Source organism: Leuciscus leuciscus (assembly GCF_965113295.1).
Source record: "Leuciscus leuciscus genome assembly, chromosome: 3".
In the NCBI taxonomy this organism is placed as follows: Eukaryota; Metazoa; Chordata; class Actinopteri; order Cypriniformes; family Leuciscidae; genus Leuciscus; species Leuciscus leuciscus.
Window position 1 is genome coordinate 10,251,137 of NC_138727.1, and position 27,683 is coordinate 10,278,819.

General features: G+C 36.6%; 1 protein-coding gene across 4 annotated transcripts in view; it reads right to left on the reverse strand.

The window, feature by feature from the left end:
- dmd (dystrophin) overlaps positions 1–24,915 on the reverse strand; it is a 105,594-nt gene extending 80,679 nt beyond the window's left edge. For 2 of the 4 annotated variants that reach the window (XM_082163602.1, XM_082163604.1), the window contains exons 1-10: positions 24,716–24,915; positions 11,534–11,595; positions 10,598–10,690; positions 9,339–9,416; positions 8,795–8,887; positions 7,255–7,427; positions 6,845–6,963; positions 5,842–6,020; positions 5,329–5,463; positions 2,552–2,743 (exon numbers count right to left, since the gene is read on the reverse strand). In XM_082163602.1, coding sequence (XP_082019728.1) covers positions 2,552–2,743; positions 5,329–5,463; positions 5,842–6,020; positions 6,845–6,963; positions 7,255–7,427; positions 8,795–8,887; positions 9,339–9,416; positions 10,598–10,690; positions 11,534–11,595; positions 24,716–24,797 — 1,206 coding nt within the window. In that variant the 5' untranslated portion in view covers positions 24,798–24,915. Of the gene's footprint in view, positions 1–2,476; positions 2,744–5,328; positions 5,464–5,841; positions 6,021–6,844; positions 6,964–7,254; positions 7,428–8,794; positions 8,888–9,338; positions 9,417–10,597; positions 10,691–11,533; positions 11,596–24,715 lie in introns of those variants that run through there. The other 2 variants (XM_082163603.1, XM_082163605.1) reach the window with 2 other exon arrangements.
- Positions 24,916–27,683: the final 2,768 nt, after the last annotated feature.

The following is a 27,683-nucleotide window of genomic DNA, read 5'->3' on the forward strand; positions in this document are numbered from 1 at the left end:
GCATAAGGTCTATATTTTGGACAAAAGTAGTCTTTATTTGCAGTGTCGGGTGTAATGCATTACTAAGTAATAATTACTGTAATTGAATTACCTTTCCCTTGAAAAAGTAAAGGAGTACTCCATTTTTCTGTAATTTAATTACAGGAACTTCTGATGTAATTGCATTAAATACCGTATAGACTATAGAATAATTTTATAGAAAAAAATAGTTGATTTAAAATAAAAACTTGACGTCTAATGATAAAATGTTTTTAATTTAACCATCTCCCTTTAAATATGTTTCATGTCTATCCCTGTATTGTTCAATTGGTCAAGATTGATATGGAATTTAGAAAGTAATTAGTAATAACGAATGCAATAGTAATTAGTGCAGTAATCTAATTACACTGTTGAAGATGAAATTAGAAGCTAGTAATTAAAGTTTTTTGAGTAACTTACCAAACACTGTTTACTTTTAAAATTAGACAAAACTAATGTTTAATTGTTGAATAATCCTAACGTTTAAAGACACCAATACCTCAATAAGTTTATGTTTATGTTTAGTCTGGACTTGTGTTTCTCTGCATGCCCTTCAATCTTGTGCAAAGGTTGTATCATAAGACTCTGAGCTTATGTAGGAATCCAAAGCTGCCAAATGGCAGCTAAAGCTTAAGAAATCACATCAAATAAAATACAGCAAGCTTTAGCCTTCCCTGGAACATCTTCACCTCTATAGGCAATCGCTATACTCTGCTGATGCTAAAAAGACTTGGGGCATGACAACATTGTCTTTTTAAGGGTGTAGTCCTCCAATTTTTTGCTCTGAACTAGTATACTAACATAATAGCTGTACACTTGTCCTTCTGGAAAGGTCCTACTCATACGCTTTGACATCATAATTGAGACATCAAGTGGTTTTGGTATTGATTTGTTTCTCTTTTTCACCTACCAATAATAGTTTAACCTTTTTTTAATGCAGCAACAAAACTACTTTATCCATTTACTAGGTCAGCAGAAACACAGTTATTATGTGATACTTTGTGGTCAATGACACAAAATGCTAAACACTAAAATGCTAAACCAAATTGTAGTGTCAACATTCACAATTATTTGAATGTTGACCAATACCAAGTTACCACCAACTATAGCTAGTGCAGCAATAATTTCCACTATGATTTCTTTCAATTACACTTGGTAATTTGGAAGCCTTCAGAGAGTCCAAACAGTTTCCCACCATTGTGTTTATGTCCATGTGCCCATATCTTTCAAAATGATCCTTCCAACAAGGGGCTGTTCACACAGTACGTGTTTTTCCATTCCACTGCGCTACTTTTCCATTGTTTTTCAATGTAAATGCGCTAGACGGACGTCTTTAACCACTGCACTCGTGTCTTTTGCAGCGTATCTCGCGCATGACACGCAATTCTAAAAACGCGGTGCTCAAGTTAAGAGAAGTTCAACTTTTAAAAACGCATCTCTAGACCTCGAGCTTTTTTCCGTTCCACCAACCTGCGTCTTTCATTTTTAACAGCAAAAACGCATTCTGTGTAAACCAACCCAAAGGCAGCATTAAGAACATTTAAAGGACAAGTACGGTATTTTAAACTTAAAGCCCTGTTTACAGATCGTTTCTGATGAAATAGAACGGTTAAGATAAAATTTTGGACACATGCTGCTGTCCCGAGAATTTTAGGTTTCTTTCGCCTAAAATTCTCGGGACAGCAGCATGTGTCCAAAATTTTATCTTAACCGTTCTATTTCATCAGAAACGATCTCTAAACAGGGCTTTAAGTGTAAAATACCGAACTTGTCCTTTAAGTCACAATGTAATGAAAGCAGCGACATCTTCCGTGTTGAAGAACATGGATTACCAAAAAAAAAAAAAAAAAGACAAAAAAGTAGGACAGGGACTTGGTTCTATCCACTTCAGTTGTTGATTGGATGGATTGATTTTAATTTAGGGGTGCAGTTTAAGTGAACTAAATTATTGGAAAAGTATGTTATTTAAGTATGTATATGAATTTTACGGGATGGCTAATTCGTACAAATTCAAACGACCTCACTTGTACGAATTCGTACGATTTTTGCTAAATCGTACATATTTTACGAGTTGCCCAATTCGTATGAATTCGTACGAATGACCTACCCCTGACCCCGCCACTAAACCTACCCATCACGTGGGTTTAGACATAGTACGAATTAGCCACCTGGGTAATCACTCGTACGAATTCGTACGAATTGGTCATGAGATAGCGTTGGTCATTTCACTGGAAGTATAGTTATGACATTCTGATAAAAATGAAGATACAGAATACATGATGATTCTGATACAAGCTCTAATTTAATGTTTGACATTGACATTTCAACCTAAATCTAGTTAGATATTCAAGTACACTAATCAAATTTTTTTTTTTTTTTTTGTATAGTAGGTACATTGAAATTTGAAAGTTAATGCAAAATTTCTCAAACAATACATCACCAGCCGGGAAAATCTCACCTGAGGTCGGCAGAATCATCAACATGCTCGTCTACTTTCACCTCAAAAGTTTTAAAAGACAAACAGGCGAATTACCTCATGGGTGTGGAACTGCTCTTTGACTTCTTCGACAAAAGAGGAGATGGGTGGCTGGGCTTGCAAGCCGTCCTCCGCGGAGAGCAGCCAGGTCAGGACCTCCTCCAGGGCACTCTGGTAGCTTTCCAGCTCATTTAGCCCCTGTGGCAGGGGACTGGGGGACGGTCGCAGTTCATCTGGCTTGTCTGGAGACTGCAGGCAGATAGACGGTAGACAAATGGGTTAGATGATGGAATGGATTTAAAAATAAAAAAGATATTGAGTTTTTTGTCTTTAAATCAAGGCTTGTCTAAAGAGCGTATTGGCAATGAGGCAGTAGGAGTGGTTGGCTAATCATGGGTACACACTATACGCTTGTAACTAAAGCCCCTAGAGTACTTCTGGCTGTTTCATCCTCAAAAGCTGGGTCTTTAAAGTTAGCCTTCTAATTTTCTTTTCCTGTTTGGGGAAATACCCTCTGCCCTTGTGTGTATTCAAGTGAAATGCACTAGCTGACTGATAATATCAGGGAGGTTTCAGATTGAATTTGAAGATTGTGAGGGGACTCATGGTGTTGAGTAATGATTTAGAATTTTTTAGGGGGGATTGTGGTGTTGCTCATATTCAAACAAATTCCTAACCACAAGTATTACATTTTGGTGCATAACTTCGTACAATTTGCGCTGTGGACAATAAAACCCTCAAATCACACAGCTTGTTGAGAAGAGGTGTGCCATTTCTTTTCTAAACAACTGTTAACCTACAGTTTTCACCCGATGGACCATGAAACAGACTGACAGACTCATAGACTGACAGTAAAGGAGAGACTTGAGTCATATCTTAATGACCAAAATATCTTTGGGGTGACTAACCACCTAGCAACTACCCAGAACACCAAAGCAATATACTATACACATAGCAAGTCCTTGGAAGCCACCCATAACACCGAGAGTTTTGTACCAGTGTTATTTTAGCTTCATTTATATACTATTATAGTATTTATTTATATTTTGAATTAGCTTTTTTTATTTTCAGTTTATATTTTATTTTATTTTTAGTAATTTTGTTATGTGAAAGTAAATTTTGTTAATTTTGCTATGTGAAAGTTATGAAATTTGGCACACAGATAGAGAACAGTCTGAAAATTTGGAGTCTCTAACTTAATCGCTCTAGCACCACCAACTGTCCAAAGTTGCACTCACGTTTATGATAATACCTTTTGAACCATAAGCGCTAAAAAATAAAAATTAAAAATAAAATCCCAATGATTCCTTGGCTCAAGACGATTCGATCCCTACATAATTTTCAATTATGAAAATGTTTCCGCCATTTTGAATTTTTCGTGCCACCTAGTGGTCAGGTGATATGAAAAATGTATGCTTATAACTTCTGAACGGTTTTCGTAATTTCTGAAAAATTAACAAAACTGATCTCTTTAGATTTGGCGCAGCATGGCGAGTCGAACGATATCCAATTTTCCCATATCGGTCATTTTTGGGTGTCGGCTATTCCGAATTTTGTCACAACGCACAAAGTCGGTAAGTGTCTTTGGCAACATGCCCTGAAGGTACTCAAAGTCAAGACAGTGTTAAACTTGTGGTCCAAAGTAATAATGAATTTTCCAAAAATGCTAATAACTTTTGATTAAATTAGCCTATTGTAATGAATATTGTAATGTAGATTTCTTGGGTCATGCCGAGAACATAGATACCAATTTAGCCATAGTCAGCCACATATTTATTTTCTATCAAAACCTACTTTTTTTAACTCCTCCTTGACCGGTTGTCAGTTTTTTTATCAAATTTGAGTCAGATCATCATCAGACAATGCCAGCAAAAATGTATGGAATTCATGTCGATAGACGAAACTGTTTTCATATACCGCATCAACAAAGTTAATCACATGATGCCAAAACGACTATGTATGTCTGCAATGCTTTGGCATTTCGACATCAAGCTTTGCATGACACCTAACTCTGACCATACCACATCAATTTGTTCACAGCGCCACCTATTGTTCGAAAGTGATATACCAGTGACTATATTTATGATTTTTCAGGCATTTTGCCTAAAATCATCTTAATATGCCATTCATTTCTCATTGTTGCAGTTGGTCTAATGCTCCCAGCCATGGTGGCATTTACTTTTCATTTGTTTATGTTCTTCATGTAATAATTATATTTTATTTTATTTCAGATGTATTACAAATACCGAAAATGTAAAAAATGTATACTTTTAGTTAACAATAACAACACTTAACAACACTGTTTTTTTTCCATAGACAAGAACGACTCACATTTTCCTATGAAAATGTAAAAAAACATATTCAAAATGTAACAATGTGGGAGTGTTCCATCAATGGATTGATGGCTGGGAGTTGAAACAGGAAGTTAGTCAAACAGAGATTACGTTTGCAGATGAAAGTCTAAATTCACATATACAATGCTTGCATAAAACATGTAATATTTTTCAATACTGCATGATAAACTAGATTTTTACATTTTCCTAAGAAAATGTGAGTGGTGTTCATATTGCTAGGCCATTGAGTTTGGCTTGTTCCCATACTTAGTCAACAGGGCCCACCAACAAGTCTCTCCCTCAGGTCCCTTCCTCATTGCAAATCTATGGAATTTTGTGTCAGTTTTATTGGCTGGAAGGCAAAAATCATAAATTCAATCAATAACTTGGGACAAGCTTTAGGAAGTGAAATGCGACACCACTGATATCAGCTGGAGGTTTTTGTAGACACAGCTGCAATGCCCGGCAACAAGGAGGAGACAGCAGTCAACTGAAACAAACCTGTGAGGTGAGAAACTTCCTCTGCTGTTCAGGCGTCTTGACGTAGGCAGCTTGAGTGAAGGCATAGCTTCTGAATCGAGGCTTATATGAGGGAGACGGGCTGCGAACATGACTCTGAGCCACACTGACTGTGATCTAAGAGAGGTACAGAAGACAAGAAAGACTGAAAAAAGCAAAACAAAAGCCACAGAGATGGATGGAAACAAAGAGGAGATGAGTGATGGAGCGATGAGCTGGATATGGCAGTGAGAAGGACGATGAGGACGTTGGAATGCAGAGCGGCAAAATTAGATCACAAATTGCAAAACATAATTCAATGTCAGCTGGCGAAGTGTGTTGACAAGCTAGATGTGCATTCTACATCCTGAGAACGTCTAAAAACCTTTTTGAAACCAGAGAAGTCTAATGCTTTCATATTAGACGTATGTGGCGCCAGAGATAATGGGTCCATGCATTATGATTACAACATATCGTTCTAAACTCTGTGTATTTATGAGTGTGTGTTCCTCTGACCTGCTGGGAATAACGCTGTTGGGTTTGAAAGAGAAAGTGCTCCTCCTTGGTTACTGTAGATCGAGGGAGGGTCTCCACCTCTTGTATGGCCTCCATACTCACGCCATGGGGCAGAACTTGGAACAGGGAGGTGACATACATAATGATGGATTTCTTATCAGGATGAGCTGTAGCAACATCTGTGAAGGAGAAAATAAATTTGAGTTTCCCATGCAAATTTCATTATAAACTCCTAGAGGAGAAATTAGAAAAATGTGAGAAGTTGAAGACCTGTGCAATGCTTTCCAACTAAAAGAATGTGTGTAAATAAATTGTATGTATACTATTTTTTGAAAGTTTTGGGTTGATAAGAGTTTTAAATGTTCATGTAAAGACAGTAAGATTGTGAAATATTGGTACAATTTTAAATAACTTTTTAATATATTTTAAAATGTAATTTATTCCTATGATGGCAAAGCTGAATTTTCAGCATCATTACTCCAGTCTTCGGTGTCACATGATCCTTCAGAAATCATTCTAATATGCTGATTTGCTGCTCAAGAAACATTTTTTTAATATTTTTGAAAAATTTGTGTACGTTTTTTTCTAAATAAAATAATTTCTTAAAACAGCATCAACTTACTGACACTCAACTGTGAAAATGTGTACATGAAGTGCTATAATTTAATTATATAAATATACCAAACATATTTTTAATGGACAAATCCATATGAAAAAAAACATCATACATATATACTGTATATTAGATAGATCTCTGCCATCATTTTTTCTTTGCTTTGGAAGTTTGGATATGTTAATAGAGAACAAGATATAAGTGGTACAACCTCAACTATGAGTTAAACCCCCATGGCATAAATTATGTGATGAAATTCTGTTTTAGATGTTGATGTAACAAGACATTTCCTCTCATCCAAAAAACTAAACTAAAAAAAGCCCTGTCTGTATTACTCAGAACAACTTCAAAGGCTAATGTGAACAAGAAGAAGAAAGGAGGAGGTCATACCCTCAGGGTCCAACAGTCGGTCGATGCCTAAACTCTTCTCCGCAACGTTGAAGGCATGATCCAGTCTCTCAATGGCATTATCCTGTTGCTCCACCACACTCCAGTTAAACAGCTCCGGCCTGACAAAAAAAATTAAAGAAAACAAAAAATTATAAGATAGTTAATAACTTACTTTTCTGTGCACATGCACGAAATAGCTTAAAGCAGATCAAAACAGCTGGTTCATTACCCAAATGAACTACACGGGAAAAATAGAAAAACAATAAGCTTCAAAAATTGCTTCAGGCCAAGCTAGTATTCAACCATGCAGTTTAAGACCAATGAATATAAAACATTAATTTTAAATTTCATTAGACATGAAAGCATGATTTCTGTGATTTTCAATAAAAGCACCCATAATATAACAGCACCTGTGGCTGTGGATGAGAGCATTGAAGGCAAAGCCATCCGTCCAGCTGCTGGAGAAGTTGACCACATTGATGTCTCTGTAGTTTTTAGTGGACTGCCTGACCCAACTTAACAGAATCTTTTCACTGTTGGTCTGCTGTAAGTCTGCCATGACATCTTTCATCACATCCTTAACCTGTGCGGTAAAAGGAGAGTATGTATACTTATCAGAACAGTGACGAATATAGCAAACATGACATGATAAAGCTGACATTTAGAAACAGACTTTATGATTACAATTTTATCAACAGGACAAAAATGTGTGATATGTGATAACACTGGTATTTGGACATGGCAACATGGTGATACTATGTTTTTGACACAGACAATAGTAAAACCATGGTCTTTGGACATGTACTGTACCTTGGTAATAACATTTCATTACATTTCCTTCATATATCATGCAAATACCTAACAGTAGTAGATGGTATATATATGAATATGGTATATATCAGTCAATATCATGATATCAAAGAACGATTGTTATATCCTGGTTGGATGTGTCCCACGGTAATATCATGCAATTCTTTGAAATGCCTAGGAGTAAATACTAGGTACAAGAAAATGGTAATCAGTCAATAATACCATAGTATACACAACGATTTAAAAGTTTGCGGTCTGTACGATTTTTGAAGTTCCGCAAGGAGGAAGTTACTTGATCAAAAATACAGTCAAAACAGTAATATTATGAAATATTGGTACAGTTTAAAATAAACTTTTTCTACTTTACAATATTTTTCAAAAGTAATTTATTCCTGTGATGGCAAAGCTGAATTTTCAGCATCATTACTCCAGTATTCTATGTCAAATGATCCTTCAGAAATCATGCTAATATGCTGATTTGATGAAACATAAGAAACATTTCTTATTGTTATCAATGTGGAAAATAAATACATTTTTACTACTTAACTGTCACTTTTGATCAATGTAATACATCCTTGCAACAACCAAAAATCTTAATGGCTGCAAAATCTTGTATAAATCTTGTAGAATACCATGGTATTACCATGTTTTTGGATATGTACCATTATAACACCATGGTAATCTTGAACTACCAGGTAGTATGATGTCAATTTGAGGGTAAATGAATATGGTAATCAGTAAGCACCATAATATATATTGTAATCATTTAGCACTGTAATTTTACCACTGTATAACTGTACGGTGATACTGCCATTTGAATCATTATCGATGCTGAAACGTTACTGAGTCTTAAAGGCCTTTATTGCAATAACCACTGCCAACTTAAAGCCTAGGGAAGAGGACATCAATAGCTCTGAACATAAACCACAGTAGTGCCACCTTATCAGATGAACAGAAAAAACACAGAGGAAACGAGTTCCTGTACAGATAAGCCACATGACAGTCCACTGCAAATGTGCTACATATAAAATCTTTGATAGACCAACATAACGGATGATAAAGGTCCTTTAGTGTGCTACTGCCCTTGAAGGCAAACCAGAAAGATTGTGGGTCTGATTTCACTGTATTGAACTCTCATACCTGCCAGTGGAGAATGATGCTCCAGATGAGCCCCAGGATCAGTTTATGATTCCCATCTACAATGTCAGCTCCTCCTATGTTCACCAGCTCAACCTAGAAATGGAGAAGATTTAAATGCAAGAACCTTAACTGTACATATTCGACCAGGAGCATGTATTAAGAAAGTAAACAGGGTTACTTTTGATTTTATGTTGAATTTAAACAAGATAAGAATCAGATATTTCAGTCACATCATCTGTTTTTGATATATCAACAGTTTAATATTTGCAGGAAAATTACTTCAACCAGACCTTATAATTTGCAATCTTACTTGGCTTTTATTTGGTTCTTCAAACCCATTTTCAAGCTGCCTGGATGTTTCACTACGTTTTATCAAGCAAAGCAGCTTTTGTATCAGTGAAATGGATAATTGCCATTACCTTATCAAACTGTAAATTTTTCTTCTGCATAATTTTGTCTTGCATTTATTGAAAAAGCTCAACCGAAACATTGAAATTCCAAGAGCTGCGAATAGTAAAACAGCCAGTTGAACCAATTAACTCACATTGTTCTTCTGAAGGATCTGCAGGGCCCTGTTAACATTGTTGAGGGAGTGCACTCGAGTGAAACCACGTTCTTTAACCTGCAAATGGGGAATATATCAGAACTGAACTTAGAGCATCCATTGCAAATGAATTCAACCAGTTATGCACTCATCCTTGTCCAAATGCTTTGAAACCAGGAGTATTTTTTCCTCGATAAAAATAGAACAATGAAACGTGTCTCAGAATATAACCCAGCAGAGCCAATTAAAGGGATAGTTCGCCCAAATATGAAAGTTCTGTCATCATTTTCTCCCTAATGAAGGGGTGGCCGTTATGCCCAGAACAGTCAATATCACGGTAATTGTATTTATCACATACACACATAACCTAAAAAAAAAAAAATGGTTCTTAAAGCAAAGTCCCTATCAAGGAATATCTGTTCACTCGGCGACCATATTTGCTATTTCAGGCATCTACGACCAATTCCTATCTATTTGAATGGGGAAATCCTGAAATCTCAAAAACGGCTTTCCGAACTCACAATTAAATAACATATTTCAAATTAGCAACAAAATCTGAAATGAACTGGCCCATAAATGTTGTATCTAATGCTCAAATAGTGTTAAAAAAGCTTATTTTTCAGGCTAGACCAGACAATGCGCATGTGCAGTCCTAAGAGCAAGTATCAGGTTTCTATGGGAACCGGAGCTTCTAACGGCAGATGCAGTGACGCAATGACTTTGCCAATCAGTGATTGGCACTTTTACTAAGAAGGCGGGACGTATTCTGCCATATTGCTGATTGTTAATGTTTCTCCCATTCATAAGTAATAGAAATGAATATATCTATAGTCTTTGCTTAAAGTCACCATGCAATCAAAATGGACAATTCTTATTTTATATGGAATATTGCAGTATTTATACACTTTTTATTTTTATTTTTATTAATGTGCCCTAGTAATCTTTAAACAAAATAACGTCCCCTCTCTCTTGTATCTCTTCTCTGACGATGTGTTTACTGACCTGAGGACGGGACAACCTGTCCCTCACATAACATCACAGCAATAGCAAACCACACCAATCCAATCAATTCCTGACGGACGAAATCAAGTCCCGCCCTAAATTTTTTCTTGTTCAAGAAGCTGTTTCACTCGGATATAGTATGTCACAATAGGGAAGAAAAGACTATCACAACTTTTGTTTCATGCTACACAAAAAGTGTCCTTTTGGGGTGAACTATTCCTGTAAGGAGAATATTTCTTATTTAAAGATGGACCTACTAGTTCATGGCCAACCAGACCCTCCAGGAGTTCAAGAAGACGTCGGCCATCACACAGATCGGTAAAAAGGTCATCAACAGGGGGTCGTCTTGTCTAGAGAATAAACAGAACTTGTAGAAAATTAAGGCTGAGGGTCTTTGGGAACATGTATTTAGGCCTTTAGGATGTGCTTATACTTGGTTTGTTTGGTCTGGACAAAAAAAAAAAAAAAAAACTTTTAGTCCTGGTCCGCTTAGCATTCACATTGGCAGTTTAAACATCGGAAATAAAGATACCGTACCTTAAGGCATAGGGATATGTTCACATTTAAATAAAAGTATTTATTTTAAAGTATTACATAGTATTTAAAGTGGAGTATTTATGATCATTCAAAATAAACCCCCACAGTTCTGCCTTGAAGCAAACACTTCTCTCTCAGTTTGAAGGACAAAGAACTGATGTCCTTCCTCTGTTAACATACTGTAAAAGGATGCTAACAGAGTTACAAAGAGAATACAAAAACCTCTGTTTTGAAATGCCTTACCTGGAAGCATGGAACGTCAAACACACAATTCTAAAGCACACATCCTGACAGATGAAGGTTAGTGACAAGACTTTAAGCGTGTGTGAATCTTAACTTTTAACCTTAAGATCAAGACTATGTGCAAGTGTGAATCTTAACTTTTAACCTTGATATCAAGCTTGTCTACCTTATGTCTCCTCATCCACCCACCATGTTGTAGGTGGATGAATAACAGCATTTCAGTTTATACACCTATAACACGCTTTTTTCCAGACTGCAACAACAGAAAACCCTGAAAATTTCTCAGAAAATCGCAATATAAAGATTGTCTAAATCGGTTAGTTAAAACCAATTGATAAAAGCATTTTTATTTGCCATTAAGGGTGATTCAGTGTTATTTCAACACAATAAAAACAAGACTCAAGTCACATTACCTTAGCAAACTGTGAGTTTATCCATTTCGTGAAGGTTTTCTTTTGAACATCTTCTCTTTCATCTGAAAATGAGAGAGATCACTGTCAATACTGTCCAGTTAAGGTTCAACTCTTACATTTTAATTTCTTACAAGTTAGCACACAAAAAAAGCCTAATTTCAAACAAATCTTTCTCATTTAATTCCTTAAAAAATTTAAAGCTGTACAACTACATAACAGCATGATCTTCATAAGAATAAAAAAGCCCTCTGTGGTCAATAAGAAATATTCACTACGTTGTGGCATTTGATATGAGGAAGGTTAAATACAAAGAGAATGAGAAAAAAGCCCCTGAAAAGACCTGAGACAGGTATGAGGGTATATACAGATCAATGGTCAGCTGGCATTCAAAAGAAGATTAGTTCTGAGAGACTGAGGGTGTAGATCGGGCAACCCTTACAAACACAATGACTGAGTTAAGTGAAAGATTGATAAGAAAAGCCAAAGAACCTGCTTAGTAATTCCTCTATTATTCCTATTCACTTCTAAAACATTTAATACACGGTTCGGCAATACGAAATTGCAAACAAGCAATTGACAAGATCGAGAATCCAGGAAACAAAAACCAAAAACTAGATTTGTTGTGTAAAAAGTCGTCTTTGTGGGATTGCCCACGAATAAAAGCTGTTCATAAAATGCCAGCAAGTCACTTGCATTTGCAAAGAAAGTGAAGGAAATGTCGGGTGTTGGGAACATTAAAAATCAATCAGTACAAAGAACATTTAGCTTTCATATCACATTAAGAGCTTGTGTTGTTCCCTGCTCTAATATTCTCCAATTGCTTCGATTCAGATCTCTGTGCTCTACCCTCTCGGCTTGCTTTGGTTTGAGATTGATTACAACAGCGTAATTCTTATCTAGGGGCCCTGATGATATTAAAGCTAGAGTTCACCACTATAATGAAAATCCTGCCATCTTTCGTCTTCCTCGTATGGGGCACAAAAGGAATTATCTAGCCAAGGCGGTCCCTGTTCTGCATCTACTTTTATTGGAAAAGTGCAGCTTTGACATTCTGCTAAATATCTCCTTTTGTGCTCCATGCAAAAAAGAAAGTCATACAGGTTCGGCAGAGTTATCATGTCATCTACAAACCTTTCAGAATCGTTAGGATTGATTAAGAATTGTTTGAATATTTCCTTATGCACATAAAGCACTAGGTGGTGAATCACAAGCTTTCCAGAGTCGGCGTGGATGACAGCATTTTCATGCATAATTGATTTTAAGCTTCCAGTTGTTTTTGCCACCATCGCAATAATCATCATGAAATGGGTAGTTTCAGTTCATTGTTCCCATTGGTCAGCCTACACTTCAGCTGAAGGTATAATCACAGTAGCATGCCTCAGATTCGTTTCAAGCCTGACTGCACCATGTCATGCTTATAATCGCAATAACACACACACTCACACGGTTTTGCTGTAATAATATGACAGAAGACTAAAGGCAATGTTAATGATCAAACACTGAATAAGATTAAATCAGTTATAAAGAACTCAAATAAATAAAAAAAAGACCATAAATATAAAATAACGGATAAAATAAAGTTTTAATACGTTTTACACATTATTTACATTCTCTTTCTACAAATTTGCTCAAATAGAATATCATACATCACAACATTTTGTAATCAGCTACTACAAATAGCGCACCCCACCCCACCCCACACCACACACACTATTTTTCATCTAAAAGCACAAGTTATCCCATGCAGACCACAAATTTCAGTTCTTGAAAGCAATGCCAAGCCATCTACCCAGGCTAATTTGAGTTCTTTGCTGTAGAGAAGTCATCTTAACACTACAAAAAGCAGCAATCGAGAACTATTCTTATCGCAGATCAATAATTTCTGCAGCAAATCAGATATCTCTTAACGTTCCATAATGGCAAAAGTCATTCTTTTACTTGATTAACACAATCCGCTTCAATTATACTGTCAACCCCTTGACAAAATGCGTAGAATACAGCGGCACCACACAAAGGAAAAGCTGATTATTGTAGCCAAAGTATTTTGTTGCTGAGGGAACCTTCACATTATCTTACAGGATTACTGCTATTGATCTAGAAAGCTCTAAATTAGCTGCTTTTAAAAGCTCAGGATTTGACAGGGAAATTATATTTCAGCCTTCTTCAGGTTCAGAAACACAACAGGGTAGAGGACTTCCCGCAGTGTCCATTCACAAACTGCCTAAACTTTAAGACATAATTCATTTTGCCACATTGAAAGAAAGCATTTTAGTTGGTCGGATGACTAATTTGCTAAACAAAAACTAATCTGCACTGTAAAAAGTTCAAATGTGCAGTCGTTACATTAATGTGTTAATTCCCTCCAAATTAAAACGCTTTTTTTTAATATATTTTGTTTAGGTAAAAGGTCGGCAAAGTTTTAAAGAAAAAAAGTGCACAAGTTTTTAGTCTCCAAAAAAAAAAAAAAGAATCGATTTTGACCTGCAGAACCGAGTTTAGTCCCACTTCCTGTAAAACACCTATGAAACATTGAAACAAATTTGCATAATCATGGCCTATGGTTTTCATTAGCTGCTCGTGAACGAGGTCTGGAAGAGTTTGGTTCGTGTTGTGGACATGTCCTGAAGATTCTGTTTTCAGCGCTGCAAATCCACTTTGCATGCACTTCCAAAGGATTAGGACTTGTGCTTGAATTGATATGGGGAAAAAAAAACAAAGCCATCATTCATATCACTGCGTAACAAGCGCTGAGGAAGCTTCCAGAGCTGAAATTCAGATATGGTAATGGTCGACCAATCACAAAGGACTGGGCCATTTGACCAATCAGAGCAAAGTAGGATCTCAGAAAGGGGGGTGGGGTTTAGAGAGACTGAATATTCAAACAAACCGGTTTCAGACTCTGAGAAATGAGGTGATGTGGAATGTATATCATGAGATTTTTTTTTAATTTTTTTTTTTACCTTTGATGCATGTAAATCGATTTTAGGACACCTCCAAAACTAAATTAGGATTATGAACCTTTAAAATAGCATTAAAATTCTGGCGTGCTATATTTCAAGTCTTCTGAAGCCATACAATACCTTTATTTGAGAAACAGCTGTGGCCACCGTTTATTTTCATTATATGGAAAAAAAGCAGAAGGACATTTTGCTATAAATAACTCCTTTTGTGTTCCGGGGAAGAAAGAAATGCATTTCTAAAGACTTGAGGATGAGTAAATGAAGGCAGAATATTTAGGTTCATTTAGATGTCACCAAATTAAGAGCATGTTTGGTTATCTGACATAACATCTTTCACAGAGCGCTCTAACTGAATTATAGTTTTATGCAAAAGAGTGTGAACAAACGTCTGTCAACAAATAAAGGTGTTAAACTCCTTGCTTGACGTCCTCCTGTCATAATGTGCAATCAAAAGCCCATAATAGTTGTTTTTGCCTGGTTGTGACAATTATCATTTCTGAAACAGCCGGATAATAATGCTCTGAAATGAAAAGGAATTTAGCCTTGGCTCTGCAGGTGATAATAGCAAACGTGTTTAAATAAAGTGAACCCAAATGTTTTAAGCAATATTTAAACCAAAACAAACATTAATAAAAATCATGAATCTGAAAATGTAATTGGACAAATATATAAAACTGCTGGAAATTAATGGTGTAAATTTACATAAAATCAAAGAAAAGTGGGAGATAGAACATGTAAACAAATATAAACCAGGATCTTGATTCTGGAATATATATATATATATATATATATGATATATGATCCATGTCAACAACTGCATTTTGAACTGGAGTTGCGTATTTGGAAACCTGATAATATAATTTTAAATAATTGTATTAACAATAACTGTTTTTGAAAAAAAGTAGCCTATAATTAAAGTGCCCCTATATGCTATTTTAAAAGTTCCAAATTTTGTTTCGAAGGTCTCCTACAATAGATTTACATGCATCCAAGGTCAGAAAACACTGAGTCTGAGTCTGAAACATAGACTGTAAAAAAAGATGGACGACGCCCATTCGCTCTCTTCCATTGATGAGAACTGAAGCCGCCAGCGTCCCGATATGGCGCTGACATATTGGAACTTGAGTCTGCGCAGTAGCGATCTCGGGACCAGACCTGCGCAGTAGTGAGCAGGAAGTAAAGCCGCGAAATCAGCGCTCCGCCCTCACTCTAGTAGAATGCACTCAGGGAGAGTGGATTCTGCACACTTTTTAAAAAAATGATTGCAGTACGACAAGAGGCTTGTTAAAATAAAGTAAATACAATCTCCTCAGTCCTCCGAAGATCCCGAAAAAAATGTCCGTTGGTGCTTCAGTGACTACTTCGCTCAGAGAACCTGTCAATCACAGCTGTCAATCATGACGTTACACCACCGCATCACGTAACTAACTAAAAACCAACTTATTTTTGAAACAGACACTTGAACTTACATCAGCATGATAAAAACGACAGCAAATGAAAGAAACCACCTTTGGAAAAAAGATATTTGAAGTGTAATTTAATTGTTTAGTTGGTCTCACGTCCCGTTGAATAACACGGGGAGGCGGGACTTATGACCTATACTAGGACCAGTCACCGGGGGGCAATCGAGACGTTTTGGCTTCACTTTTCAGGGCTTGTGCGGCACGCTTGGGGTCTGAAACGATTAATTCGAAGATTCTCTCTCTAAACCCCTCCTTTCCACGAGCTCTGCTCTGATTGGTCAGACGGCCCAGTCTGTTGTGATTGGCTGCAGTGGCATAAAGCCCACGCTTACTCATGTTTTATGTACTAACGCAATAAATATACAATCACAATGTTCATTTTTAGCAGCATGAACACATATATTTTAGCAGTAGTGATGTCCATAACCACTACTTCTGTAAATAGAATTATGCAAGCCTATACTAGCGACCAAATAGTACCAGTGTTCTATTCGCAATGCTTACATCCTGTGGTCTGAACCACTGTGAACACAAACAACCAGTGTGAAATAAACAGTTAAAGGGTTAGTTCACCAAAAAAAAAAGAAAATTCACCCTCATGTCATTCCAAACCTGTAAGACTTTCGTTCATCTTTGGAACACAAATGAAAATATTTGTAATGAAATCTGAGCACTTTCTGTCCCTCCATTGACAGCTGTGCAACTACCACTTTGATTCTTCAAAAAGTTCATAAAGAGATCGTAAAACGAATCCATATGAATTGAGAGGTTTAGTCCAAATGTTCTGAAGAGACACGATCGATTTAGATAATGAACAGATTTAATTTAGGCTTTCATTCACATGTAAACATTCATCAACTCACACATCATTTGTGGTAAACGGAAGCTCAAACATGTTCGCATGACGTTTGAGAACCAATGAGGTTATTTCTCGCGTTACGCAGCACGTTTGAGCTTTCTCAAGAAAGTGAAAGTGACACGTGAAGGCCAAGTTGTCCTTCAGATTTTTTTTACTAAACTGCTCAATTCATATATGGATTAATTTTACTGTGTCTTAAGGACTCTTTGAAGCGTCAAAGTGGTAGTTGCGTAGATGTCAATGGAGAGTACAGAAAGCTCTCAGATTTCATCAAAAAGATCTTTATGTGTTCCGAAGTCTAAAGGGTATAGAAAGACATTAAGTGCAAGTATGATAGACTTTTCATTTTTGGGTGAACGAACACTTTAAACGTCCCAGGTAATACATTAGGAAAGCAGATCAATCAATTAAATTAGAGGACCGGAATAATGTATGCATGCATGCATTTAGGATTTAATATTATTTAGTTACGGTGTATATAGAATTAATTTCATATGTGAATTTTGGGGGATAAAAATAGAATCAAATGATTGTGTCTATGGAAATGATTGGAAGATTGGAATGGAAGACATAATAAAGTGTAGAATAAATAACTAAACCTATAGAGCCCGATCTGGCAGACAGAATAATGTGAGCAGACAGACAGGAGAATGAAAGCATTGCTTGCCATTGATCGGAGGCGTGACTCGGAGGCAGGTGGCAGCTGCTGCTGGATTATATCCGCCCTTGTGCAAATAGGATGATGGGGTGACGGGCTTGAGCCGAAGCTAACGGGCAAATACAAAGACGCTGGACGCACACACCTGCTTTTAGCCGCCTAATCTCAGCACACACATCCGAGGGAAGACTGTATTCACAGATTACAGCCATACGTTTCCACCACAGCCACCCAGCTTCATTTTTTTTTTTCCTGGCAATTTACAAGCGCGAGCCCAAATGTTTCGATGAGACTGGAAATACTCAGCGTGTCTTTATGACAACAGCGCATGTGATTGAACTGCGTGTAGTTTAACAGCAGACTACCACCAAACTTTCTCTCACATTCGTCTATAAAATCACGACTAAATACAAAGTGCGCACGTTCAACGATTCACCAGAAGAGAACACAAGAAACAACAACGAAAGACACCCGTGCACGCTTAATTAACACTAAAACAAAACTGTCAGTGCATGAGAACAGATCCCTTTATAGATAAGACGCACCCGGCTAGAGGATCTATTGTTAAATCTGGTTAAATCTTACGTGACATGCCGTAATAAAAGCCGTCAACAGCCAAACAATCACCTCACACTGGAAGAGTATTTCAGTATGATGATTCAGTCTTACCCAAATGAGGCTTTTAGACCGTAACAAGCGCAACTATTTCCTCCGTAATGGCTTTTAGAGTCGCAGGCAGTCGGGTTTGTGGTGAGTATCCGTTACCTGTGTATATAAACACAGCGAGCTCAGTTTGATTATCCGGTTCCCTTGCTGTTAAACAGACTCGTCCATGCCTAAAGCCGTAGATGATTTGGAGAAGGAACTGTAGGTGGACACTTTGCCGCTTTATTTTGTCGTACTCCCTCACTTGAGTGCAGTTGTAGCCCTGCTGTGATCCGCTGATACCGGCAGGTGTAGCGGTGCTCTGCTCTGGCATGCGGGCTGATTGACTACAGCTCTATCTAACAGGGAACGATAGTTCGCCACAGGGATCGATACCACATGGATATAATGAACAACTTTATTTAACTTGTTTATGGTAGATGGTAGGCTCATTACACGGTGCCAATAATAACCACGTTTCAATTTAAGTTCCTTATATTTCCGTAAGCAGGAAAGTTAGATTACAAGTTAGTCACTCAGAGCGCATATTGTCACCAAGCAGTAAATAGACGCTCGAGAACAGAAATCGTAGTAACCATAGCAACACTAGGGTGCACGAGCATTTTTGGTCAGGGACGCATTAGACAAACATAAAACACTGTCATTATTTATCTCATAATATTACAAATATATCACAAAACATTTGGGTGTTTTGTGTAAAAAAAAAAAAAAAAAAAACTGTAAAGGGATAGTTCACCCAAAAATAAGTTTGTCATTTACTCATCCTCAAGTTGCTCCAAACCTATGAATTTCTTTCTTCTGCTGAACACAAAAGAAGATATTTGGTAGAATGTTTGTAATCAAAATGGGTCCCATTGACTTCCATAGTATGCATTTAAAAAATACTAGAGCCAGTATTTATACATTTTTTTAATATAACTGTGTTTGGCTGAAAAAAGAAAGTCATATAGCTACACCTAGGATGGCTTGAGGGTGATTACTCAAAACATCACCATGCCATCTGTTCATCTGCCAGAGAAATCCAAAATAAGTAACAGTCTGTGTTTTTAATCCATTCTTGTGGGATTTTTCAACTCTGAAATAAGAGAATTGCATTTCTTTTGTTTTATGTCTCTTGGAAGGGCATTGTGTGTTGTGGTAGTACTGAAAGTGAACATCTATCTATATTATTATCTCATCAGTAGTTCTTTCTCCAAATGTAATCAACGTATTTTTTTGTACACAATAGTGTTCAACAGAAGCAGGTGGAAGTATAAAATTGGAGCAACAGTTCAATCAGACTCGGAGAACAATCATAACATTCAAAATACAGGCCAGTGTCTTTGAGAACGGGGCTGTTCATTCAAACAGTCTGGTTTTCATTCAGGGACTTTATGTGCAGTGTTTCCATTTTAAGTAGGCCTACAAGTTGTCATTTGAATTTTTTTAAATGCCAACCAGGGGTGTAGATCTCATTTTCAATGTAATTTTTCTTCACCCATGCCAACCATTGCTTGTGTATTTGATGAATAACTGCAGAAAAGAGTGAACAGCAAATGTCATAAAAGCCCCCAGGGCTTTAAAACACACCCTGATAGAGTGCAGTAAACACCTGATGTTTCTAAAGTGACGAAAAGTATTTTAATCCAAAACTTATCTGTTCACTCCACACTGTAACGTGAGAAGATACTGGAGACTCCCTTGAGGACTCCTGAGAATGCCACCCACGGTGCATTCAAACATGTAGAAAGTAAAGTAACTGATTCATAAATAATAGGCTACTTGTTTGGTAATGAGCCCTGAAGTTAATTTCGAGGTTCAAAGATATAACAATTACCAGTATCATACAAACTATAAATAATTTTTATTTGTTTAATATATAAATATAAAATATAATATAAAAATATAGAAATTGGCATGATTTCACTGTTTGCTAGTTGTGCTTCACTGTGTTTATTTACCTTTTTGCTTTGTGAGGACGTATTTTCTCGCATAATTACCCATTTTTGCACACAAAAAAAAATCTGTCGATTTTTATCTGTTGAAGTACTGTACATTTTATTTATTTAATGTCTTGAAATTTACTTTAAAAAAAAATGTGTGAAGACATGACAGTTTTCTGAAAGGTTTGATTAATATAAAGTTTGTTCTTGCAAGAACTCTAAATATGGTCAACATTTTCTCCAGTAGCCATCATAAAAAATTATTAAAAAAAGCTTTTGAGGTGCTTGAAATAGATATTTCTTAAGAATACAATAGGATACTTGAGGCTCCTTTAGTTTTAACAGTGTGCTTCTCTGGTTATGTAATGAAAAAATGATCAGAGGTCTCCAGTGACTGAGGGAGGGAGAGCGAGAGAGGGAGAGAGAGAGAGAGAGAGAGAGAGAGAGAGAGAGAGAGAGAGAGAGAGAGAGAGAGAGAGAGAGAGAGAGAGAGAGAGAGAGAGAGAGAGAGAGAGAGAGAGAGAGAGAGAGAGAGAGAGAGAGAGAGAGAGAGAGATTTTAAGGAGATCTGAATGCTGTTTTCAGTAGAACATGCTCAACACTGCCTTACAGTGGCTGTTCATACAGAGTTCTATCTTCTACTGTATATATATATATTCCCATTAAAGCCAAAAATAGAAACACCAGTATACTACTGACTGTCCCTGGGAGAGGCCCAAGCAGGAAAGGCTAACAACAAATCCTGCCCCACATCAACAAGAAAAAATCCCGGCTTTTTATTATTATAATTTCCCAGTAATATTTGATTATATCAAAGGTTTAAATATCAATGTTTTGACAGCTAGCATAAAAACATTTTATGCTCTTTGATAAAATGTACTCTCTGGAGTACGTGAAGCAGAGACGGTACCATAAGTTATTTAGAGAATTTCTTAAATCTTTTGAGTCAGAAGATTCTATGGCAGATGTCAACATGTCAGTCACTCCTGCAGGCCTAATGCAGTTTAACACAAAACAGAGCCATAGATTGGATACCATGAGCAGAAGATAGAGTTGCAACCTCAAATTCTCCAAGGAGTCGAACTGTCTCGCCCAACTGTAAAAATGCCACTGAATACCAGGAGCCTCAGAAGGCATCAGCAACCCATTTAAACAAATGCTCGAACATTTAAAAATAAATAAGGGTTCTAATCAGGACCAAAGATGGGTTTATAGCCAGGAGAACTTAAGATCCACAAAGAACGTTTTGGGTCATTTTTCACCCCAATATCAAAGGACAAAACAAATAAGAATAAATAAATTCATGAATAAGAATCTAGATTTTAGATCCAACGAATTTTGGTTTTTACTATGACATTATTTTTATGACATGATTATTATCTCCCCCAACTGGACAATCTCACTCTCACTCAGACCCATAGCAAACAATTGGACGAGATTTGTCCCAGAGCAATAAATTGCTGTCGGCGCCACTGGATCACCATTGTTTTTCAGGCTTGGTGATTGAGAGCTTTGCATTTGGCACCAGGAAGGCTAAGTCTTTGTTTTTTGAGGTCAGCTTTAATCTGTTTTGCCCAGATTTTCTTGGGCTCCATTAGTTGGACCTCCCATTTCACAGGTCACTGAAGACAGTGGCAGACGTCATTAGTTCATTCGGGATATGCCACTGAACCACTGTAGCCTGCGCTTTTGGTTTACTTCTTCGACTGTTGTTTTCGACATGGGAGGCGGGCATGCTAACAAGGACGCTAAAGACCACAGTCTGTCTCTAGTGCACCTCTTGAGGCCAGGGCAGTGAGGTTTACTTGCACAGCTCTTACTAGCTGGCCTCCATTACACTCACCCCTCCTAAACCTCACTCCCATCAGGGTCACGGCACCAAAGTGCTTATGCTACTCTTAACAATGCCTGAACTTCGTATTTTGAGCACTTCTTGCGTTGTTTTTGCACGATCTCTCGCTTAATTTAGTCCTAAATCGTAAGTCAAAAGCGTCTGCTAAATGACTAAATGTAAATGTAAAGTAACCCCTCTGGTGCTACTCACACCACCCCAAGCTGGATTTGAAACAGCGTTTCCGGCATTAGAGGCAGGCGTCTGTTGCTAATTTGCCTCTTGAGGCTAAGGGAGTAAGGTTTACTTGCAAAGCTCTTACTACCTGTGATATATATATATATGTGTGTGTGTGTATTGTGAAATATGACCTGAGATTCACCTTACCATTGTCTAGCTCATTTTAGATAAACCAGAAACAAATATTTTAAAGAATCTATCAAAAAAACCTAAGTGCCATCTGAAATTTTCTTCTAGAATGATCATTTTTATCAAGCTCATATATTTAAGTTGAGTAATTTCACTTAAATCTGACTCTCTGTGGTCATTAAAAATCCCAGGATGTCTTTCGAAAGAGTAGGGGTGTAACCCCGGCATCCTGGCCAAATTTGCCCCTTGGCCTCTGTCCATCATGGCCTCCTAATCATCCTCATATACTGATTGGCTTCATCCCTGTCTCCTCTCCACCAGTAAGCTGGTGTGTGGTGGGTGTTCTGGCGCAATATGGCTGCCGTCGCATCATCCAAGTGGATGCTGGACATTGGTGGTGGTTGAGGAGATTCCCCCCTTCCATGTAAAGCGCTTTGAGTGCAGAGAAAAGCGCTATATAAATGTAATGAATTACCTATTAATTGTCATTTAAGTGAAATTACTGAACTTAAATATACGAGCTTGATAAAAATGATCATTCTAGAAGAAAATTTCAGATGGCACTTAGAGGCTTTTGCATCTGAACTCTTCATATATACATATATATATATATATATATATATATATATATATATATATATATATATATATATATATATATATATACACACCAAAGAACCCCAGACAGTAAAAATTGATTCTTGATAAAAGGTTAGGCACTGTAACACTTTATTTTACAATGTCCCAGTTACACATTTTACATGCATTTACTATAGGAATAACAGTAACTTGTGCATTAGTTACATGCAACTAACCCTAAACCAAACCCTAACCCTTAAGTGCATGTTATTAATCAATATTACTCAGTACATAATATTATAATTACACTGTAACAAGGGCACCTTAAAATAAAGTGTAACCAAAGGTTTCCTGCTAAACCCAACAACCATTAAATAACCAGTGTATGGTGAGATTTAGCACAGATAACAGATGTCCTCTATTAAAGCTCTGTTCTCAGAGGTTTACAGTACTGTTTGTGTCCTCTGGCTGATCAAGCTGTTGACTCAATTTTGCTACTTTCTCTTAACTTTCACTGCTGATCATAAACACACTCACATGAAAACACGAGAGAGAGTTTCTTGCCAACAAAACAACAAAAAAGCCAACAACAACATGGCTAAATCTCAAACACTGAAACCCAACACCAGGCAGCTGCAACTATTTCAAGCTCTTTAAGACCTGTCCTATTTCCACCAGAGAGCATTTATAGATCACTCATGATCCCTACTGAATACTGGATGACAGTGATGGAAAAAAAATAGATATGAACTCACTCAGGGTGGAGCACAGGCCAGAAATTAGATTTTAAAGAGGACTGTTCAAAATGGTTCATATGTCTGATCTGCGTTACAAAATGATCAACAGAGATAAAGAAATATGAAAATATGATGCCGTAATATTTTCACCAACAAATATGTTGCTGTAAATGTCCATTTATATATATTTTTATATTCATTTAGAATGTGGCTAGGAGTGCAATTACAAATCGTAGTGATTATGATTAAGAAATATATTGGTTGCACTTTATTACGATGGTTCACTTTAGACATTCTACTAACTATAAGTAACTTTGCAACAACATGTCAGCTAACTCTCAGAGTATTAGTAGACTGTTAGTTTAAGGTTAGGTGTTAGGGTTCAGGTTACTATATAATAAGTTGACGTAGTTGCAAATAGGGCGGCACAATATATCGGAATTATCGAAATATCGCAAATGTATATATCGCGATATGCATATCGCAACGGCTTGCAATAACTGGGGTCATAAGCAAAAGACAAAGAGAAAATCAGTCACTGCTCTTGGCTAAATAACTTTTGTAGCTTTAATAAGAATCAGTATATATTTAATTAATACAGTGAAAACTAAGCAGTGTTTTATTTTTACATTTGATTATTCAGTTTCTGTTGTTAAATAAACCTAATGTAGGCCTACCTGTAACCCTAAACCCCGTGGTTTACACTGATGTTAAAAGGACACTTCTTATGCCACAGTAAAACACTGCTGTTCACTTTCAGAAGTTGTATGGGGGTTTTCTTGTCACAAAAAGAATGTGAAACACGTACGTAGGTTATATAATTTTAAATATATTTAAAAGAGAATTTATGTTTATTTTACACACTTTAAGCATTATCGTATCGCATATCGAATATCGCATTATTTAATGAGTTATCGCATATCGCAATTTTCTACAATATTGTGCAGCCCTAGTTGCAAAGTTACTTAAAGTCAGAAGAATGTCTTGTTGGGGGACCATCAAAAAAGTGTTACCAATGAGAACTCATCTGAAACTGAAAAACAATAAGCAAGCCATACTTTAAAATTAATTAACCATTCAAATGCATGCACAGGAAATAAGACTTCCCTTTAAATAAATAAATGATAATTTGTCGTACCTGATCGAGTTTTTATGATTTCTCCGAATTCATCCTCAAAACCTTCCTCCAATTGGTCCTGTAGGCTCACTGCTTCAGCCATGACATAAGATCCAAACTGCCGATGAATCCTTCAATCCTGTAGTTTTATTAACAGAAAAAGGACAGAGACACCAGGACTCCACCAATGACGGGAATCACTGCCCTCTGAACAAACCGAAATTTTTGTGAATGACACAGGGACGAGACTGTCTGTGGACTGTTATGATAGGGGGAAACGAGCTGTCAAGGCATCTAGAGAAGCAGAGACAGGTGGCAAACTCTCGCCTTAAAATAGAGAGTTGGTATGAAGGCCTGCTTCATTTCACTCTTACGCACAAATACAGATTTTTCTAACAGTAAAGGATCAGTCACCATGCCACTTGACAACAAATGAACTATAAATGCTCTTGCAAAAAAACTCAAGTTCACAGTTTTATCAAGCGTGACTTCCTACACTTAATTACAGCGACAGTCCCTCCGGAGCAATCTGGGGTCAAGTGTCTCGCCCAAAGACTCAATGGTTATTGCTCATATTACTCCCTTTGGGATTCAAATCTCCAAATCTTTAGTAACCAACCTGCCGACGCTCAGACGTGCTGCGTAACACATGAGAATGAACCTCATTGGTTCTCTCAAGTCAAGCGAACATGCTTGAGCTTCTGTTTACCACAACTGATGTGTGAGTTGATGAATGTTAAATGTGAATAAAAGCCTAAATTAAAACAGTTTATCATATAAAGCGATCAAGTCTCGTGAGAAATTTTGGACTAAACCACTCAATTTATATGGATTAGTTTTACAATCTATTTATGAACTTTTTGAAGCATCAAAGAGTTGTCAATGGAGGGACAGAAAGCTCTCAGATTTCATTAAAGAGATCTTCATTTGTGTTCCGAACATGAACGAAAGCCTTACGGGTTTGGAAGTACATGAGGCGGGTAACTGATGAAAGTATTTTTATTTTTGGGTGAACTATCCCTTTAATATGCTTTAAAATATAATTGATTCCTGTGGTGGTAAAGCTGAATTTTCTGTATCAATTACTCCAGTCTTCAGTGTCACATGATCCTTTAGAAATCATTCTAATATTCTGATTTGGTGCTTAAGGATAGTTCAACCAAAAATGAAAATTCTGTCATAATTTATTTTACTCACCCTCAAGTGAGTTCCAAAACAGTATGAATTTTTTTCTTCTGCTTAACTCAAATGAAGATAATTTGAAGAACGTGGGTAACCAAACAGTTGATGGACCCCATTGCCTTCCATAGTATGAAAGAAAAAAGAAAAATCCTGGGGGTTTATCCTTTGGTTATCCATATTCTACAGAATATTTTCTTTTTTCTTTTCTTTTTTTTTGATAGAAATGTATACAAGTTTGGTACAACTTGAGGGTGAGTAAATGATGACAGAATTAAAATTTTTGGGTGAACTATCTCTTTAAGAAACATTTCTTATTATCAATGTTAAAAACAGTTCTGACTATTTTTTGTGGATTTTTTTTTCAGGATTCTTTGTTGACTACAAAATTCAAAAGAACAGTATTTATTTGAAATAGAAATCTTTTGTAGCATTATAAATGTCTTTACGGTCACTTTTAATCAATTTGATGTACCCTCGGTGAATAAAAGTATTAATTTCTTTCAAAAATATCTTACTGACTCCAATATACTACAAGTTGATAACAAACCTTCAGCTTACATTTTCTTTCCTGTCCATGTTGCCTAGGTGCTGAGCAATTTATTTCATTTTCATGAAATATTACTAAGACAACCTTTTTCCTTTGAAATAACATACACTGATAAATTATGCATAATAGGAATAGGAACCTGCATCAAGCTTTAATGCTGCATAGAAACACTTTGGGAGGTATTTTTCGGTGTAGACTCATCAGTATGTGCATCCATATTGGATCTGACTCGCCTAAAACACCACTCTGACGCAAGAACACATTTCAGAAATGTAAATAAAATTCAATTCTGCTTGATTATTATAATGGCATGCGGAGCGTAAACAAGTAAACAGAATTCGCTGGCATGATATCAGTAAAATATTTGATCAAGGGGGAATAAGGCTTATACCAGCTACTTTGTAATTCAGTTAATGGAATTTTTAAAAAAGCCTGTCCGGCTCTTATGTCTTTGGGATTGTTTGCCTTATGAAGGTCTTTTCAGAGAAAGAATAAATGAAATAAACAAAAACAAACAATCTGTTGCCTACTCACAAAAGAGGCCAAATAAAAAAGCAGGAAACAGAATCATTAACATAAGAGCAATATAGCTCTAACTCAGTAAACATGTTTTGACATCCACAGGATGTTTTAAGCAGCCTGATCAAATTGACGAGAAGAGGAAAACAAAAATATCCAAAAATTGGTTTAATAAACAGATACCTGCAATATCACAATATCAATATTTGCCTTGCCTTTGGGTTCAAAAACTGCCAAACAAATAGAGTGCATGCATAGAAAAGCCTAATACTAAAACAATCTTAACGTTTTTTTTTATTAGAATTCATTGCTGTGTTTGAAAACAATCTAAAACATGTTCATTATCCAAAAAACCCTGCTGATTATAAGATGCATTCTGGGGTGAATCCAAGTTTGGCAGACTTTCAAGCTTTCTAAAATACCCAAAGCACAATAAAAGTAGTCCACACAACTCGTTTCAAATAGAAATGAGTCACATTACAAAAGCAAAGCTGTTTGTTAATGGCATTTCATGCCGAATCTAAATCCAAGCCTTTAAATACTGTTCTGTGCCCTGTGAGGTCAATTACTTTCATTAACATCTCTGTAATTGTAGAGGACATTCTTTTATGATGTAAATCACAGAATGATGTCAGCTGTGACGTAGTAATAAGCACTGTCTGTCAACCATAGCCAACTAGATTCCTCTTCATTCCCAATTTCCTGGACTGTGTCCAGATAGTATCATGATCAGAGAGAGAT